General features: G+C 35.4%; 1 protein-coding gene across 1 annotated transcript in view; it reads left to right on the top strand.

The window, feature by feature from the left end:
• The window catches only part of TMC1 (transmembrane channel like 1), a 59,484-nt gene extending 40,245 nt beyond the window's left edge, over window positions 1–19,239 (top strand). Inside the window, exons 10-20 of the mRNA XM_056514647.1 lie at window positions 1,169–1,313; window positions 2,929–3,123; window positions 5,039–5,218; window positions 5,442–5,594; window positions 6,488–6,616; window positions 9,552–9,619; window positions 10,816–11,055; window positions 13,497–13,622; window positions 15,114–15,192; window positions 15,288–15,423; window positions 16,279–19,239. Of these exons, the coding sequence (XP_056370622.1) occupies window positions 1,169–1,313; window positions 2,929–3,123; window positions 5,039–5,218; window positions 5,442–5,594; window positions 6,488–6,616; window positions 9,552–9,619; window positions 10,816–11,055; window positions 13,497–13,622; window positions 15,114–15,192; window positions 15,288–15,423; window positions 16,279–16,541 (1,714 nt within the window). The 3' untranslated portion in view covers window positions 16,542–19,239. The remainder of the gene's footprint in view (window positions 1–1,168; window positions 1,314–2,928; window positions 3,124–5,038; window positions 5,219–5,441; window positions 5,595–6,487; window positions 6,617–9,551; window positions 9,620–10,815; window positions 11,056–13,496; window positions 13,623–15,113; window positions 15,193–15,287; window positions 15,424–16,278) is intronic.

Here is a 19,239-nt window from a genome sequence, read left to right as displayed (position 1 = left end):
GATGTAGGGCTCCTCTCTTCAGCTCTTGCAATGCATATCATAAAATTCAAACATTTCTGATCTCAAAGAAATTATATTCTAACCACGTGTATGTTAATTATTTCTTTAGAAAATCTTGAGAAGGAAATGTCTCAGTCTATAAACCAGAAGCAGGGCAGACTTTACCAAGAACCTTTCATGATCTCTGACTCTTCTGGGTATGACCAACCCTGGTATTGATTTTTGGGATCTCAGAAAGATTCTATGTATTATTTACTTAATATTCTCATCCTAGATTTCAGAGCATGTGTTTTATTGGACTTTTAAAAATGTGATACATAGAACACATTAATATTAATAACATAACTCTGCTGCATTATTGAGATTTAAAATAAATGTCACCTTTTCCTGACCAGAAATACTGAAAACTATCACATAAAGTACGTGATTTGCACCCTATCAGAACACTTTTTCCTTGAGTTTAATGATTTGAATTAGGCAACAAAGTTTGCAAAGCAATGCCATGCTTATTGCATGAATGAAACAGAGGACTTTGAAGGCAAGATTAAATTTAATCTGAAGAAACATTTTTCTGAAGAAATAATCTTATGTTTCTGGACAATGTAATAAATCTCTTTGTATGTTCATAGGAAATGATAGGGAAGATATTGCTATGAGTGCTATTTTTTATATTGCAACCATGTTTTCTTCTGTCTTCTTGTTTTAGAATATTCCCTATATTCTTTGTTATATTTAATTTGTTTTGTTTTACTTATGTATTTATTTTTTATTGTTATTTTAGAACATTTTGCCTACTGATTTTTTTCTTTTTTCTCTATTTATGAACTCTCTAGCAAAGTCTATTGTAGTTCAGCACTTTTCTATTTAAGAGATGCTCTCAATATTTGTTTTCTATTAAGCTTCTTATCCAGCAGAGTTTCTCTGAGAGGTTAATGAAATACATTCATTCTTTCTCATCAAAATGTCTGTGGTGAGCTCATAAACTGTCTAAATATGAAAATATCCATCTTGTTTCAGAAAAAGAGATTTAATAAAGCATAACTGACAGAAAGAAGGATGTAGAATTTTTCTGAAAAGGAGTTAGAATTTAGGAACCATTTAGAAGTCATGCCCACAAAACAGAACTTTGTTCTAACAAAGTCTTCCTGTGTCTTTGTGGTTTTTGTAGAATGGCAAAGAATGCAAATGACGATGGTGGTGGAGATGACACTAGTTTTAATTTCAGCTGGAAAATGTTCACAAGCTGGGACTACTTGATTGGAAATCCTGAGACAGCAGATAATAAGTTTGCCTCCATCACAACAAGCTTTAAGGTAAAACAGAGTTTACTAAGGAGAGGCAACATGATTTGGCTTTCACACTGGTGTGAAGATGCAATAAATGTCAAGAGTTAGTTGTGCTGAGGCTCAGAAATGTATACTCAAATTGGCATTTGTATGCCCTTCTGGGTCTCTGTGTCTTGCCATCAGATTCTTTTCTTTTTAATTGTGAAATAAGTAGAATTAGCATCTTTTTTATATTCTGTGCTGACAGCATCAATTTTAGAAAATGGATTATATTGTAAAAATAATATTTTCCTTTCTCATCTCTGATGGCTTCCAGTTTCTATGGTGTTTGTCCAAAAAAGTTTTTTAAAAGTATTGCTCTCCTCTTGCCAACCTCATGTTGTCAATTTCTCTTGTTACAGAGAAGGGATATCATAAGACAAAGTAATAGAATAATAATAGAATAATCTGTATAGGGCTGGTTATCAGAACCGCTCCAGAATTTAGAGTTTATACTTGCTTTTCAGTAAGAAAATGTTTCTATTTTCAAGTTAATTACAAAATATAGCCTTATTTGGAAGGCAATGTTCTTAGGCCTCTTTCCAGCACTTAGGGTATGCTGATTTCAAGAGTAATTGTCTAAGGAATCTGGGGCAAGATGTAAGATGCAGGGCTGTGAAAACAGTGGGAGGTATATATTCTATATTTTGAATGTTAAAGAGCATGTTTGTGCTATAGGGTGGCTGGGACACACCAGTGCATCATGCAAAGGAAGATTTAATTTTCAAAGCACTAACGTACAGGGAATACACAGGTGAATGCACAGGAGTACACAGTGTTGTGAGACGATGAGGAGGATGCTGGGCTTGCAGTCACACTATCAGGTGTGACACCACGGCAGCTGGAGCCCCAAGCACCGGCTGCTCTGCTCAGTGCCACCTCTCCTGTCCACAGCAGCCACACACCCCCTCACCTCGCCTGCCTCCTCAGCTGCAGGAGTAACAGAGAGCTGCCCTCCAGTGTGAGGCATCAAGGGTAGATTCCAAGAAAGCAAATACCAGAGAAACACTGATTGAAGGCACTGCATCTGTATGAACTTCCCTGCCTGCCTATGAAGAGCAGATGCTGAAAGCTATTTGAGAAAGAATACAAATCAGTTGAGAAAAAGGCTTAATTTTGAGAAATGTGGGGCAGACGTGTTGTTCTGCACTCTGAAGTTCTGCACTGTTCAATTTTTTTTTGGAATTTCTACATCTCAACTACCTTTTAGCTCTTTCTGAGTTGCTGACTTTCAGAGTAAAACATTTTCCTCTTTCCACACAAATTTTTAAAGCATGACATTTCTTTTTTCTGACAGACAATCACACACTTATCCTGCTGTATCACTCAACCTTGTATCACTTTGCAAGCTGTAAGAATGTGCTGGGTTTTTTGGACACATGAGTACAAGTATAACAAGATTCATTGTGGGCACACAAAACAAGGGCAATGGAAGCCCTGGGGAGCCAAAATCCCAGAATCTGCCAGAACCTCAAAACATGAACCCCAGATGTCCATTTGAATCTCTGTAATTTATCTAGCTGACTTCTAACAACTGAGAAAGCAATGTGGGGCCTTGACCATTAAAGTATCCATAATACTCTTTTCTTTCTAACAAGTGCAGGAAGCAATCGTGGAGGAGCAGGAGAGCCGAAAAGAAGAAAATATTCATTTGACTCGATTCCTACGGGTTCTTGCTAACTTCTTAGCCCTATGCACACTTGCTGGAAGTGGCTACCTCATCTATTTTGTTGTCAGAAGGTCCCAGCAATTTGCCTTGGAAGGTCTGGAGAACTACGGGTGGTGGGAAAGAAATGAAGTTCGTGCTATTTCTATAATAGATGTGGTTTGAAACTGTGTTCCTCTGCTTTGCATGTTGTCTTTTTCCCCTTGATAATTTAAATATTCTGAGTGTGGGTGGGAAATGTCTAACAAAACAATTGCTTATGTGTCTCTGCTTCTTCATCAGATTTTTTCTTTGCTTCTTTCAAATATCCCTTAGCATTTTGCTTTCATTTGAGGCCTTTACATTTCTTCCTCTGTGCTCTTAGGATTGTTTTCCAGACACTCTATGGATTCATGAGATCTCTTCAAGGAGCCTGCTCTCTTGCTTTACTCCTGAGATTAGCCCAAGCAGAGTGATTGGTCTGTGGGCACAGAGAAAGTTATTTGGCACCTCATAGACACATCTCTGTCGTGTAGCAACAGGTTGAAATGGAAGCCTTCCAGTTCCACTTGCGCTGTCCAAAAGTCACATGCCATTTTTTTTTGTGCTTAATCTCTGCCTACTTCTTTCCTCAAAAGCAGATGCAGCCTGCTTGATAGAGGTGGATAGTGAAGATGGTGATTTGTGTGCTACGACAGTGTGCAGTATATCAGTGTGCTGGGAAGGTTTTACTTTCTTAGCAAAAATGCTACTGTGCATGTTGTAAAACTAGTTTGATAGTTTTGCACTAGTTTGATACTTTGATACTAGTTTATCTTCTGAGCTGGAGTGTAAAGTGCATAGCTGGCTTCAATTAAGGCAGAAAGTTGTTAGCCTCACCTGATGAGATCGGTGATGGGAACAAGGAAAATCAATTCAGAATTCTCAACACCAAAGCCTGACTGAGATAGTAACATTAAAATATGAAATACCCAGTTCTGGAATCCAGAGAAACAGGGCTGTTGTGAGCAGGTTGTTATCACATTTTAGTTTGATGGGAAAGGAAAAATTGTGTACTAAACTCCTTGATTTAAGGCAGCACAAGCTCTGAGATGACAGAGCTTGGAGGAATTCAGCTTTTTTTCAGTTTAAAGGTGTGGTAACAGATTTTACTAACACTAACTGGGCTACCATCCAGAAAGTAGCTAACATTTTTCTTTATGCTCACAGTTATAAAAAATAAAAGTATACTTCTAAGGCAGCTGAGTTAAGGTCTGGAGCAGGTGTATCTCTAAAGGAGTGGGTAAAGCAACATTGACATTATTTGGCTAAATATTTTCATATAGACAGATAATTAACATATTTGTGAATACAAAACATTGCTTGATTGGATGTTAATATTTAATTGCATAAATATATTTGCCTTCTGAGTAAAATTCACATATTTTTCATATTTTATGGATCAAATTTTCTTACGTTTGCATTATTGGTATATGAATTGAGGATTTAACCAGAAAAAAAATCCCAGCGCCTAATCTACAACTTAGAGTAAACAAAAGTGCAGCTCCCACATACCCGGCAAGAAGCAATATCTAAAAAATTTGCATTCTTCATAGAAGTATTAAGCTGCATTTGTAGAAAATATTATTACACTAGATTCATTTAGGGAGTGAGCACTGTTTACAATTATGCAATTATGCAATAGAAAAATCCATTGTAAATATATTTTTTGTTATCTGTTTCTGAAGAGCACAGCATAATAAAGGGCTGCTGATGACTTTGTGGAAAAGACCTCCTTTTCTCTCTTAATGTTGTAAATTTTTTATCTCCTTCTTCATATCAGCAGTACCTAGCTCTGTCAGAGCACAGTTCAGATAAGATTAGGTGTCATGCAGAAGAAATTAGTCAAACGAGACAGACTGGAATGGTGTGTGGATTTCATTAACTTGTGATAATCAGAGTGGGTTTTGGTTTTTAATAAAACCCAAATAAAAAGTAGTAATGGAAACGTACCCTTCACCCAGATCAATAATAAAAGAAGAATGTATTTCTAGCATTTCAATGTTAACTTTTTCCCCTTGCTCCTCAGGTGAACACAGTTATGTCACTTTTAGGAATGTTCTGTCCAACTTTATTTGATGTAATCAGTTCTCTGGAAAATTACCACCCTCGAATAGCTCTAAGATGGCAGCTGGGAAGAATCTTTGCTCTTTTTCTTGGCAATCTCTACACTTTCATTATCGCCCTAATGGATGAAATCAACCTCAAGGCAAGATATTTACTTTCCTTTACTATGTTTGACATGTAGCTGGGCAATATTGAGGACCTCCAATCAGTCCCAGACATATAAGAAAAAGACATTATTTTCTTTCTGCGCTGTAAATTACATCCATGCCTAAGCTAACAATGGGAATTTTGGAATAGACATTCTTGAGGGCTGATAACAAGCTCATGTTGATTTATTTTCCCCTCCAATTTATTCCCATACTTAGTTGGAAGAAGAAAAGATCGTCAAATATAACATGACAATATGGGAAGCCAGTTTGTACAATGGTACTATTCCAGAGAATTCAACTGCTCCTCCAATACATGTGGATCCTGCTGATGTCCCCAGAGGGCCATGCTGGGAAACAATGGTAGGACAGGTAATGTAGCTGCTTGGAGCACATATTTGAAACTAGGTCATACAGTGTCTTACAGGACATGATATCTAAATCTTCTTTATTGTGGCTAACAAGTGTTATTTACATGAGAAAATGTGAGGAGAAGTGTATGTGAGACTTTTTCTTGAACTACAAGTTTTATAAAAATGATTCTATATTCTTTGAATCCTACTGGAAATTCTTTCCTCTGTAAGTTGACAGAATTGAAAGCATTTCTTTTTTCCCTCTCCTTTCTGCCATTCTCTTAATTTATCTTCCTCTTCCTGATGCCATCTTTGCCTTACTTGTCTACCAATTTTGTAAAAATAAAGGAGTAGTTCAAAAGGGACATGGATGTAAGACAGCTCTTACAGCAGAATGCTTTTGAGAAGGCATCTCTGTCTTTAGCCAAGCAAAATAATGCAAAAGAACAATAAAATTTTAGTGAAAATCTGCTCACATTTTTATTTTATTCAGTTGAACATTTATTCTTATTGACCCCCTAGTATAAAGAAGCGTGTGCTTTTTTTTTTTTTCCCTTTCTTTTTTAAAATAATCTTTTCAAGGTCAAAGCGATCAAAAGCTGTTTAAGATATCAGCTTGCATTTCTGTTATAGGAGTGATCTTGGCTGGAAACCTTTCTGGTTTAACCATACCCTGTAAGTCTCATCTGACAGTATGAGCACAAGTTAGAGCAAAGGATACCTCTAGAAATGAGGGGCAGTACTTCTGGCGCATTACAGAATTGTTACAGAATTACTGACTGTAGAAAGGTTAGGAATTTTGTCCATGTTGAAGCAGAATAAGCACAATTACAGAATTGGTACAGTACTTACATATTATTGTAACTATTAATTACTTAAATGTACTCTTAAAAGATAATACTGCTCTGACAGGAATTTGTGCGCCTGACAGTCTCCGACATGATGACAACATACATCACAATTCTAATCGGCGACTTTTTGAGAGCCGTCTTCGTTAGGTTTTTCAATTACTGCTGGTGCTGGGACTTAGAGTATGGATTTGTAAGTATCTGATTTTAAATGTCTTTTCTATACATTGCTTCAGAAATAGATAACAAAGTTCATTTTCCTTTCAATGATATGGAGTAAACTTTTAGTTAGATACACCAACTTCAAAATCCCTGAACTAATTGTGTTAATTTTTCTTGCATTTTGCTTATGTCTTGATATTTGTCATCTTCTTTGGACTTGGGCAACTTTAGGAGTCTTAAAATTTGTTTTATTTTGTAAGAGCAAATTTTATTTTGTTTTAAGAACACATATTTTTCACGCATTTACTATGTGAACATTTCACAGAATATGATCTCACTGATTGAATAGGGTCTTCTAGCACATAGTTCTAGATATTGTTCTAGAAGTCCATACATATATATTTGTATTTGTATTTATATTTATATTTATATTTATATTTATATTTATATTTATATTTATATTTATATTTATATTTATATTTATATTTTTATTTTTATTTTTATTTTTATTTTTATTTATATTTATATTTTTATTTATTTTTTTCATTAGAATTAGTTTAGCTGATGTAAAGATAGTAAAGCCCATAACATAAGCAGGCATAGAACTCTTCACTTGGGAGTTGAGACTTCTGGTTTCACACTGACCTGATCCAGATTAAGCTACTCATGCTTTCAGGGGTCTGATGCTGTTCTTCATCTTTTAAGCAGTAGTCATGGTGTTGTCAAAGCTTATGAAGCTCCTGAAGTCTCTTATTGTACTTATTGAGAAGTACAGAAAAGAACTATGAAATTTAAAACTATCAAGGGTAATTCTGCATAAGCATCATTGTAGCTGTTACTTTAACTTCCTTTTGTCAAAATTTTATCTTCATACATGTAAAAATTTCTTGCATTGGTAAGAACTGCATCTTGGGAAGTTCCAGTTTTCCAGCGGAAGTGAAAATGTACATGTTTTCTGTTAAAAATATTTTGTTTCTGGTACAGCAATCTCATTCTTACTTGCTGACTCCCATGAAATTTCAGCATCATTTCTAGGCTTTACATTCTGCCTCAAACAGGATGGAGATGTAGGGATGGATACTGCCAGCTAGTCAGGTTGTGGTGAAACAGGTAATGATATCAAATTGCACTATCAAAATCAAGTGGAGGAGTTTGAATACAGCATAAGCAGAAAAATTGTCAGCAACACATCTGCTTGTAAGGGATCCTGAAACCATTTTATAATTGACCGTTTTATTTGGCAGTAATGTTGTAGGAATGTCTGTAATGATCTGGTCCATTAAGGTGCTCAGGTCCAGTAAGCTGCCTGAAACAACAGCTGGAAGTGGAAGGTGAAACTGAAAATCACTGAATTTCTGGAAATAGCTCATATGAAAATCATCCTTAGGAAGTAGCTATACCTATGTCTCTGTGGTTAGTGGTCATGGATATATATTCATTAATTTTCAGCGTTTTGCTACACAAAAATTGTTTTTAACAATCAAAATGTCCTTTGGTGAAGATTCCAGAGATTAACTTGCATGTTGTGTGGGAAGGCCTTATTTTTATTTGTTTAAAAATTAGATTTCAAATTATTTTTTCTGTTAATGTTAGCACCTATGCTACAAAAAACAGTCATATTTTTTCTGATTCTCTATGATCCTATTAATATCTCCATGTTGCTTTTGATATTTCTCTTCAGTCAATTGCTTTTCAAGTGTCCTGTTAGGAATCTATTTAATTTTTCCCCTTATGTAAGCAGATTGATAAATACACATGACATAAAGATATCAGTTCACTGTAAACAAATATATATATATATTTACATATATATACATAGAATGACTTTGTCTTATTTTAGCCATTAAGGAGTTGTTATTTTGCGTCTCATGCCCTTCTTACCCTCTATCAGTTATCAACATAATTGCTACCTGGAAGATGTGCATTATTGATGGCCTTTTTGTCCATTATTATGGTGAATCAGGCAGGACACCAGATATGGTGCATAAATGTAGAAATAATATTTATATATATATATAAATCATATATTTGAAACAGACATTCAGGTATGAACATAAAGTTTAAAGCCACCAATTTCTTAGCAGGAAGTTTTGATCTAGTGCACATGAACACAAATTAACACATGTTGCCTTTAAATTGTTGCTTAAATTCAGTGTAATCAATGTTTAAACTGGAAATGTTCATAAATATGATATTAATAATTAAGGTGAAAAAAGAGTTGAGTAAGTGAATAAAGATTTGAAAAATCAGAACAAAAGGACAAATTATTAGTTCAGAAATAAAACAATAAACAATTTTGGTTGCATTTATGTGTCTACACTGGAAATAAAAATATATGATACAGGACTTTCTTCAGCTATCAAAGAGATAATGACACCCCATGGAGCTCTTAAAGTTCTGAATCTTAAAGGAAAAATTAGAATCAAACACTCAAATTAGAAATAAGATATTCAGATTAAACAAAGGAAATTATTAACAAAGTCTATCAATGTTAAAAGAAAAGCTTTAAAAGCACAATACCTGAAATATGAAAAAAGAAAAGAAAAACAGAGTTCAATTGGGTATTAAATCAGTTAAATCACATTCATCACATTAAATTTCACTGCTGGTGTGGTACTGGAGGGCACAATATTTTGACAACCAGTAGCCACTCTAATGGAAGTTTTCTGAATTGTTGCTTTAAAATTTACCCAGTACCCAGAATGGTTTTTAATTCTCCATTAGCACCTGCCTCTGAACTAATGTCAGGAAGATTTTCAGTAAAATGCTGCAAACTATATTAAAAACTACCTTTGTGGCCTTGAATTATATTCTTTATTTCATGATTCATTGATAAGATGCAACAAGAGGCCTTGCAACCTGATGCCAGTGTGCTACTACTCCACAAAGTGAGAGTTTTCATCTGCTTTAACAATTTTAAAAACTTTGTGCAAACTTAATGAAAACACCCATATAATTTCTTTCAGCCATCATATTCTGAGTTTGATATAAGTGGAAATGTGCTGGGATTGATCTTTAACCAAGGCATGATCTGGTAGGTGTGGCAAAGCATTTTGTATCTGCAGGATGGTGGGATTTATCTGTATCTGTGAACGATTTTTCTGAAATCCTGATCACATCCCATTGCTTTAATTTGATTGAAGCATATGCAATATACACCAAACTCTGGTGCACTGCAATCAGTTGGAAGAGTTCAAAACTAGTTATGGGCTCAGATTATTGGAGCACATAAATCAGGATTTTGCACTGAGTTCGTAAAACCAACCAGTAAAAATCTTCACAGATTAAATTTATGCTTTTGTTCACTGACTGCTTGCTGTAGTGCTTTCCTTTGAAAATTAGCCTTTCAGCATACTTTACCATTCTTTTCCCATACTCCTGTGCAAAAATTCCTTGAAGCAAATGTATTTATACTTATCTGTGCATTTATACTTATCTTTCCAACCCTAATGTAAATATATTTCCTGTGTCTAAATAGAAAGAATGAAGCACTTAGGGGCAAAGCAGTGTAGCTTGATCACCTTGTCACCTGATCACAGGGGCAAGGATTAAGGAAGAAGCAGGTTCCTGATTTCTTGTATTCTCTGCAATTTGACCATGAAAATGAATTTAACTGCCCTTCAGTCAGCATGAGACAAGAAATAGGGTGTGATCAAAATAAAAAACGTGCCAACTGTTTTGGTGTCATCATAACCATGTAACCATACACAAGAAAAAACTGTATTTAACAGAATCAATAAAATTGTTGGCATGAAGCACTGAATTACCCTGGCAACAGCAGTTGAAATAAATGTCAACTAAGATAAAATATCCTTCCTAAAAAAGTGCTAGTATATCAATAAAAGTAATAAACTACGAATGAAATTATTTTGTTTATACCTAGCTGTGGGAATTGGTAATACCTAGTTTTATGGCTATCCTTTCTTTACACAACACAAGCAAGAGGTTACCTGGAAAAATTAGGAGTGAATAACATTTTGCCGAGTCATCGTTTAATTTACAGAGAAAGAGGACTTTGAAATAAAAAGTTCATACAGGTAATTATCTTTGTACACCTTCAACCTTTTTTAAAAAAGAGCAAAAAACAGTTAAAAACCCCATAAAATTTGCTATATGAATTTCTGAGTGCACAGTGTGCAAAACACATTGTCAGAGGGAATGTGTGGCATGCTTGGGAAGAAAGAAGTCCTATAACACAGTGGTTATTTTATTTATTTGCTTGTCTTCTAGGATGGGATCTTTTTATGCTCCATGTCTCCCAGCAATCAACGTGTTCCGCCTCCACACGTCGATGTACCTGCAGTGCTGGGCAGTGATGTGCTGCAATGTCCCCCAAGAACGGGTCTTCAAGGCTTCCAGATCCAATAACTTCTACATGGCCATGCTGCTTTTCATCCTCTTTCTCTCCACACTGCCTGCTGTGTACACCATTGTCTCCATCCCACCATCTTTTGACTGTGGTCCTTTCAGGTTCTTTGCATTTTAACTCCATTTTTTGCAATTGTTGTAATGAACTGCTTCCTCACATCACAGTAATGAAAAATAATGCCTCTACAATAAGCATTAGCACCTGATATGCTGAGTGTTTAATTGTGATGAATTTTTCATTGTGGATAATTCCCGAAGCTGGAGTCCTGGAAAACTGACTAATTCTTTTGAAAGTTTTATCTGAGATGTAGAATAGAAAAGAATTTCTTTTTATCAATTTCAGTGTAAAAAAATTATCATTACTGCTGCACTGAAGAAAAACTATTTTTAAGGAGTATAGCAGTGACCTGTTGTACTTGAAAGTGATGGCTTTTAGGAAATGTCTGTATGTAGGAAGGGCAGATCATAATGCATGAGGGTGTGATAAATGCACTGTGGTTGCCTTTGAGTGCTGTGACTGTCTCCAGCTCATAGAATTTTGTGTGACTGTACTACCTACCATGTGAAGCTGAACTTGTTTCTGAAGTCTTCAAAGGCCTCCATAGTCATCCATTTCCTCTAAACACCTAGGCCTTCCTTGCAAGCACATCTTGTATTCAAGGTAGTTTAGACTTTGCTACACTTTCTCCTTTTGTCCACAGTACCTGGAAAATCTAGGACTATTTTCATCATTTTTACCTACCAGGTAACATGAAATATAAGTACAATGAGTTGTATCATACCACAACAGACAAGATAAAAATTTTAAAACTCTTCAGCCTTTCTTTTGAATAAAATATTAACAAAGCAAGAGCAGGAGAACAGTAAAAGAGTCATTCAGGTTGCAATGAAAGGTTTAAATAATATATACTGTCGTGAGTAAAATGGCATCTGCAGGATCTCCAGTGCACTTTGCAAAGGAGCAGAATCTCACCAAATTAAGTTTGTCCAAAGGCAAAATGACAGGGATTGTCATTGCAATAGTCACAGCTACCTAAAAGGGAGAATCACATGACATGACGAAAATTCTGATGAGACAGATAATTGCTTGAATTTAGAGAAGAATTTACAACAAAACAAGAGATACAAATTAATATTTTTCTTTTTTTTTTTTTTTGAGTCCTACACAAACATATTGAGGGAACTATTTGGGGTCAGTTCTGAGCAGCAGCAGTTTTAAAATTGCGTGTTAACTAAACGGTGAGATTACTCTTCAAAATGAGAAGGATAATGTTTGTCACTTTTTCTCAGTCATGTGCAGAGATAAATGATGATATATACATATCATCAAAAAGTGAAATCTTCAATGCACTTGAAACTGAAAGGTTCATTCAGCCTCAGTACAATTAATGTTCCTGTTAGTAAATCAGTGTCCCATCCTTTTTTGAAATGTGTGAATCTTTTGGGGTTTAGGTTTGTTTGTTTGTTTGTTTGTTTGTTTGTTTAAATTTTAGTCTGTTCATTAAAGCAACATACATAATTCAAGAGAGACCTGCCAAGAGCAGGGAAAATAGGACAGAATTAGCAATATTGAAGTAGAAAAAGCTTTGTGCATGCTGCAGAGCATGAGGAGAGCAGAGGATGAAATTTCTCATCTACTGTGAGTGGGTAGGGCAAGTAGAGAGAAAGAACAGGTCTGAAGAATTCTGCCTGCAAAAATTTTATATTACTTGAAAGGGTGTAAATATTGAGAATGAGTTAAGAAAAGGACCCGTTTGTAATAAGTTCTCTACCAGAACTGAAAAGCAGTGACAGGAAACTTCAACGACTGGACAATCAGGTGGCAATTTGCTGACAATTCCTGCAACTAAGTAAAACTACTAATTAGAATTTATATCAGAAACCCATTTTGCCAGTCTTGTCTCGGTTAAAAATTACAACCTTCTGTGCCCTGAGGCACAGAAAAAGGCAAAATAAACAGAAAAGTATTTTCAGAACATCTATTGATATACTTCTGAAGGAAAATAACCTTGGGAGAAAATAATTTTCTAAGTAAGCTGGAGCTATTACATATGAAGGTAAACTAAATTACTGCAACAACAACAAAAATACCCTGAAACACAACCACTGGCTCATGTACCATTGGTACACACCAAAGAGAAAGAAGGATTGGACTGAACAAAAAACAGTTGCAAGAAAATCACTTTTTGCTTGTCAAACAAAAAAATCGAATTTGAATTTTTTCCCCATGTCTTCATAGAGCACAAATTATGCTTCATTCATGGGTTGATGGTATGGAGTTCACAACTCATACACGGATTCACGGAATAATTTGTGTGGTAACATGGCAAAATCTATTAGCACACTATAGGTATTTTGGTGTCTATTTTCCCCCTTAGAATACATAATTTAGACAATACTCTCTTCAGAGAGTAAATTTTAAATAATGTTAACATACCAGCTATTATCCTTTTCCCAGGTTTGATGTGATGTGATTAGCTTATCTATTCATAGTTGCAAAAATATTTGTATGTGATATATTGTCAACTTTTCTGTCTCATTAGTGGGAAGACTAGAATGTTTGAAGTCATATCAGAAACTCTGGAGCACGACTTTCCTTCCTGGTTTGGGAAGGTATTTGGTTATGCCTCTAACCCTGGACTTATCCTACCCTTTATACTGCTGATGGTGTACGTATAGAATACTAACTCAATGCTTGCTGTATGTAAGGTCTGCTAAGTTTCTTTCTCTCTGAATCATCTCTGCCTGAATATCTAAGAAATGCAGTGCTGATTGTCCAGTGATGAGTGCTTGAACAATTCATGAGTCTTTTCTTTGTGCAAACTTAACATGCATTTGCAGAAAGGTTGATATCTCTTTTTTGTTCAGTGGCTTTTTTTTTGCTTAGTTATGCTTTTAAAAAATGCTGTTCCTGCTAAAAAAGATAAAAAAGTATTAAAATGGAAAAGGCCTACAGGGAATCTGCAGTGCTCTTACATTTATCCACTTGTTCAATATACAGAACAGTGCATCATAAATCCTTAGCAAGTTCAATAGGAACACAAACATCATGGAGCAGAGTTATTCTCAGTAACTTCCAGTGAATCTGATCTTCAGTGCCTTTAATTGATAAAGACTTTGCTCTATAATTTTGAGACAGGGGTGTGAGACAGAGTTTTGGAGGGTCTGTGAAATAAGGCTAGTAGAGGATTTTGTGAGTGACTCAGTAACTGGTAAAGGAAAATGACCCTGGAATGTTTGCTCTTAGAGATTGTATTGAGTCCTGGTTTATCAAGACATTTTAGCCTGCTTCATTGGATTATTATATCAGGTAATATAGCATACTGCTGAACTAAAAGTTAATTCTATACAGACATAAGCTGCAAGTAAATGTAGAGAAGATTGCAGAACACAATAGAAATTACAAAAGGATTTTATATGAGTAATATAACATATTGAGATGAAATTTTGCCAAGGTTCACTTAAGGCCATATTCTATTTTAACCCTTAGCTATAAAGGGTAAGGACACTAAAAATAGATAGAAGAAAAAAAACAAGAAAGAGTGAAAATACAAAGCAAAATTAAGCAAAGCAGAGAAACCTCATATGCTGATTAATTATTTACTGCTCATGTCAATTAAAGATTCCACAGTAGATTTTTTCTTATTAAATCAGGATAGTGAAAACAAATAATTTCATAGAGTTGTCACAATAGTAATTACATGCACTAAAAAATGCAAATATTCTTATGTTTTTTCTTAGTAGAAGAAGGAAGTAACAATAAAAAAAGAATATTATTTTGGTTCTCTTCTTGACAGTATTTCAGATTGCTTACTATATTTGTTCAGAAGTTTTCATAAATATGATTTACTCATTTTTAAGGTATGTCATGCAACTTAACTTTTGTAATTTATTTTATAGAAGGCATTTCACAGTTTAACACTACTTATTGAAACCGCTTTCTTAAATACTATAAGACTGAATGTAGAATATTAATATATAGAAAAATTTATTCCATTTCCCTCCCCTGAAATAACAGTGCCTTCTTCACAATGCAAGGAAGCGCATGGTTCGTTGTATAGGTCTTATATTATCACAACTGTAATGATTACTAAAAGAATGTTCTGAGTTTTTCCATTTAAATAATTGTCTAACAAGAGACTATTATTTTTTGAATTTAGCCTGAGCATTTATTATCTGAATGCAACATCCAAATCTTACAAGGAAGCTAACTTGGAACTTAAAAAGAAGTTACAAAGTGTAAGAATAAAGAATTATTGATTTTTTGCATTTTACTAAATATTAGAGAAACCGTTCAGGTCACTGAAAGATGCCTTCTATCTCCCTATCATTAGCAAGCAGAAGAAAATAAAAGAAGAAATAAACAAAAGGCACAAAAATCAAATGAACAAGAGGAAAATCCATTTGAGACAGAACCGTCAACAGCAAAGCCAAAAGGAGACAAGCAAGATGAATCCACTGCAAACAAAGGTAAGAATTGGTTTGAATGTCTCATGATGAAGAACTCATGTATGTGTGATCCTAGTCTTCCTCACTGCCTTGACTGCTTCCTCTCTGTAATCTCCTGAAACATCTTCACAGTACTGAATCACTAGTATTAGCCTAATCTCTTTTTCTGACTTGTTTAAGAAATACTGCAATGTTACTCCATACCTGGCAGCACCAAAACTAAAAGTTTATCTATAATGAACTGAAAGTCACAGCCCTGCTGGAAAAAAGCAATTAAAGCTTGGTCTAAGTGCTAGTGATCCTTCTTATCTTTCACAAACTAGTCAAAATCTAAACCTGCTACCCTTCTGCTGCACTGTGATGACCCAGAACTACATAGGAAAGTATTTGTCATCTGTGCCAGGTTGACATGGAGAAGGTGTAATGAGAACACAGGAAGCATCTCTTATCAGAAAGCGTGGCTGGGGCAGGTGGGTGTCAGTCTGTCCCCAGGGATTTTTCTGGCTGTTTCCTTTCCCTCATCATGCATGCATGCCCTACAGCCACTAAACTGCCTCAAGCCTAGGAGGGAAACCCAGATGAGAGATGACTGTCTTTGGAAGAGCCTGTGTAATTACTGCCTTCATCACCATGGATAGATGATATCTAAGTGCATCTTGAGAAACTGCCCACCTGCCCCAACGAGATCCTTGCAGAAAAAGTGGATGGAAAATACAGCACAAAAGTCATGAGAATGCATCAGCCCAGGTTTGGGCACAGGAGGGCCAGAATTTCTACTGCTAGATAAGGATAGTCAGGCAGATGCTGGATTTCCCTGTCAGGGAGCTTCAGGCTTGCACAACCATTTGTTAATCCTGTCCTCCAAACACATTCCAGATGGCAAGAAAGGACAGGATGGCAACGAATCAAAGAAGACAGGCCAGCCACAAGAAGCCAGCTCCTCTCAGACACTCCAGCATCCTGGCCCTGTCCTGAATGGCCACTATCCTCCACAGAGCCGAGGAGGAAACCTTCCTCCACCATCCATAGCTGTGACAAGGCCTCCAGGGCCCAGGAGAGTACCAGGCTATCCACCTGGAAATCCATGCCTCCCAGGGATGCAGCCAGGAATGCCCAGGGGCCCTCCCATGTACAGATAAGAAGCCTTAAGAATAGTGTAATGTGACACTGAAGGATAGAAGTGTGGTTCTAAACCCAAACACACTCCTGTAAGAGCAGAACCTTGACATGTTTGTTTTAAATCTTCATGGGATAGAAGTAACCCCTGTGCTTCAGTTTTTTGCAGCATGGGCAACATGGCATATGTTTTCTTGCATTTGAAGGCATTGTGAAAATGTGTTGTCTGCATCAATAAATTGCTAAAATTACAGATTTTTATTGGGGATACTTATTAGAAGAGTGGAAAACAATTTGTATTCAGTTGACTTTTCTTAAAAGCTTGAAATTTTGTACCTAATATCTTTTCCTTTTCCTTAGAAGAACATTTTACTCAAAGCACAGCTGTGTATAAAGTTTATGAGAATCAGTTAAACCCTGCAAATATCTTGTCCTTTGCTGGTCAAACATGCTTAGCCAAAGATTTCAGACTGTACATGGGGAAACTAGGACCAAAACTAGGAGAAGTTGTATGATTCCATTTAAAGTCTCTGTAAATGTGTTATAAAGGAAAAAGAAAAGTAATAGTTTACCTGTAACTATGAAGAAAATTTAACTCCTATTACACTACCACTTTCAGCTAGTAATAGTTTTATCGCATTCTTAAAGACTAGAAAAAAAAATTTTAAAAATCAGAGTGGTAAAGGAATTATCTCCAGTGTGGGAAAACATATTTGGGGAATAGATATAAGACAATTATTGATTAATTTTTCCTAAATGCCTTAATGGTATAGAGACACTTAACATTTCGTAAGATATGTACTTCACAATATTCTCTGTGAATTTGTGACTTGTCTTGGTCATTATGCAGTCCAAGATGGAACAGGTTATTTTTCTGACAAGTCTTGTGGAAACACAGGGTAGATATGAGCCCAGGGGCAAGTAGATGTTACCTAGTCCAATGAAATAGGTTTATTTTTTTTTGTTCTGGTCTTGTTTCCTTTTTCAGAACAGTGGTCTTGATAATTATTTTAAGGCTCACAAGCTTAATAACAACAAAATTAATCAACTTACTGTCTTCCAAAAAATAAATGTAATTCCATTGAGGGCCTTCTGTATAACAGAGATTTGTTTTGTGTAGTAGAAAAATTGTAACCATATCCTAGTATAAAACAAGTCTGTGACATCACAAAACAACCTCCACCTGATTAAATTGTGGATCTTATTAAGGAAGGGCTTAAAAAACACCCCAGTATAGTCTATCTATCCCCATAAACCACAGTGATCCAGATACAACTTCCCTCTCAAGCAGTCTTTCAATCAATTGCCAGAGCTTGGAAGGATTAATCAAAGGAAAGTTCACTTCTGTGACTGTTGTACTGCTTCCATGAGCATCCACTAGACATATCTACAACTGGAGTGCTGGGAATCCTATATTTTAAATTAGAGAAAATACAGACAAGTGCAGTGTAAGTTGTTTCATCCATCTCCTCATCTACAAACTTCAGACTCATGGAAAAAGTACAGTAATTCAAACTGTTTATTAATTGGTAAATTTTCTAACAGGATTAATTATTAACTGGATGCGTCTCTATCCCAGAAACAAAAGATTGTCAGTTTTCTTACTGAAACTAAGCATGGAACCCAGCATGGTAATTTTTTCATGCTTTTAACAAAAACTTTTTCCTACAAGCTGGGCTTGATCTATCCTGAAATATTGATTTACACAGAGATTTTTGTTAATTATTTGTTAGTATTTCATAACAATAAATTTTTTTGTATTCCTCAGAAAATAGATTGTTTTTATAGAAAGACGGAAAAAAACCTGACTTTAAAGATATTTTATAGTTTAGTGAGTTTTTCAAGGGGTGTTGGAGTAACTTAGAGTTGTAGAATACTTTTAATGCAGTCTCATTCCCTAAAATGTAAAGGGATGTTTATATCATGTATAGAGACCTTAGTAAGTATTCCTTGGCCTATTAGGAGTGAAAATTTTCTGTGGATGTTAAAGGCTTTCTCATTGTTAATGGGTTTGGTATTTCATTCTGTGGGATTGTTTTATGTTGTGAATGGAAGGGCGACACGGCAAAGAATCTGCCAGCTGAAATTGTTCTGGGGATCTTTCTGTTAGATCTGTATGCTGTACTGATTTTCAACAAAGTGTTCTCACAAAATACATGTATGTCCTGAGATGAGCATACAATAGCCAATATGAATAACAATAGCAAAACTAGATGCTGTTCACCACGATGCTGTGATTGAAAATGAGATATTTATTTTTATTCTTTGGTACTTTAAAGTAAAGATATTTCATCGCTCTATTTTGTGATGCTTTGATTTCAGTATAACATGGAAATTATACTAATGTTAGAATGCAAAAGTACTACCAGTATCATATTTGGGTGTAAACATTCTATGTGAAGTATTTGCCTGTACTTACATTATTAGAAGGTTTTAGATTGGTGTAAAAAGCTGAAAGACATTTGGCAATAATAATAATTTAAGGTGGGAATAAATATAATCTCCCTGTGTGTCTGGGGAGCAGCTGACTGTACTGCTCTGCACTTCAAAAGTCTGACCATTCTATTCTGCTCAGCAGGAAAGTTTAAAGAAAGGAGCTCGTATATGACATCAGAATATTTTGCTTTCTTTTGAGATATAGCATCGCAGTTGCAGTGCATAGTTATAGAAAGTTATGAATCACATCTGTTGGAGTCTTAGTAAAATAATAATGAAAAATAG

Source organism: Oenanthe melanoleuca, chromosome Z (genome assembly GCF_029582105.1).
Source record: "Oenanthe melanoleuca isolate GR-GAL-2019-014 chromosome Z, OMel1.0, whole genome shotgun sequence".
Lineage (NCBI taxonomy): Eukaryota > Metazoa > Chordata > Aves > Passeriformes > Muscicapidae > Oenanthe > Oenanthe melanoleuca.
Note: the sequence above shows the minus strand (reverse complement) of the source record. Positions and strands in the feature narration are given on the sequence as shown.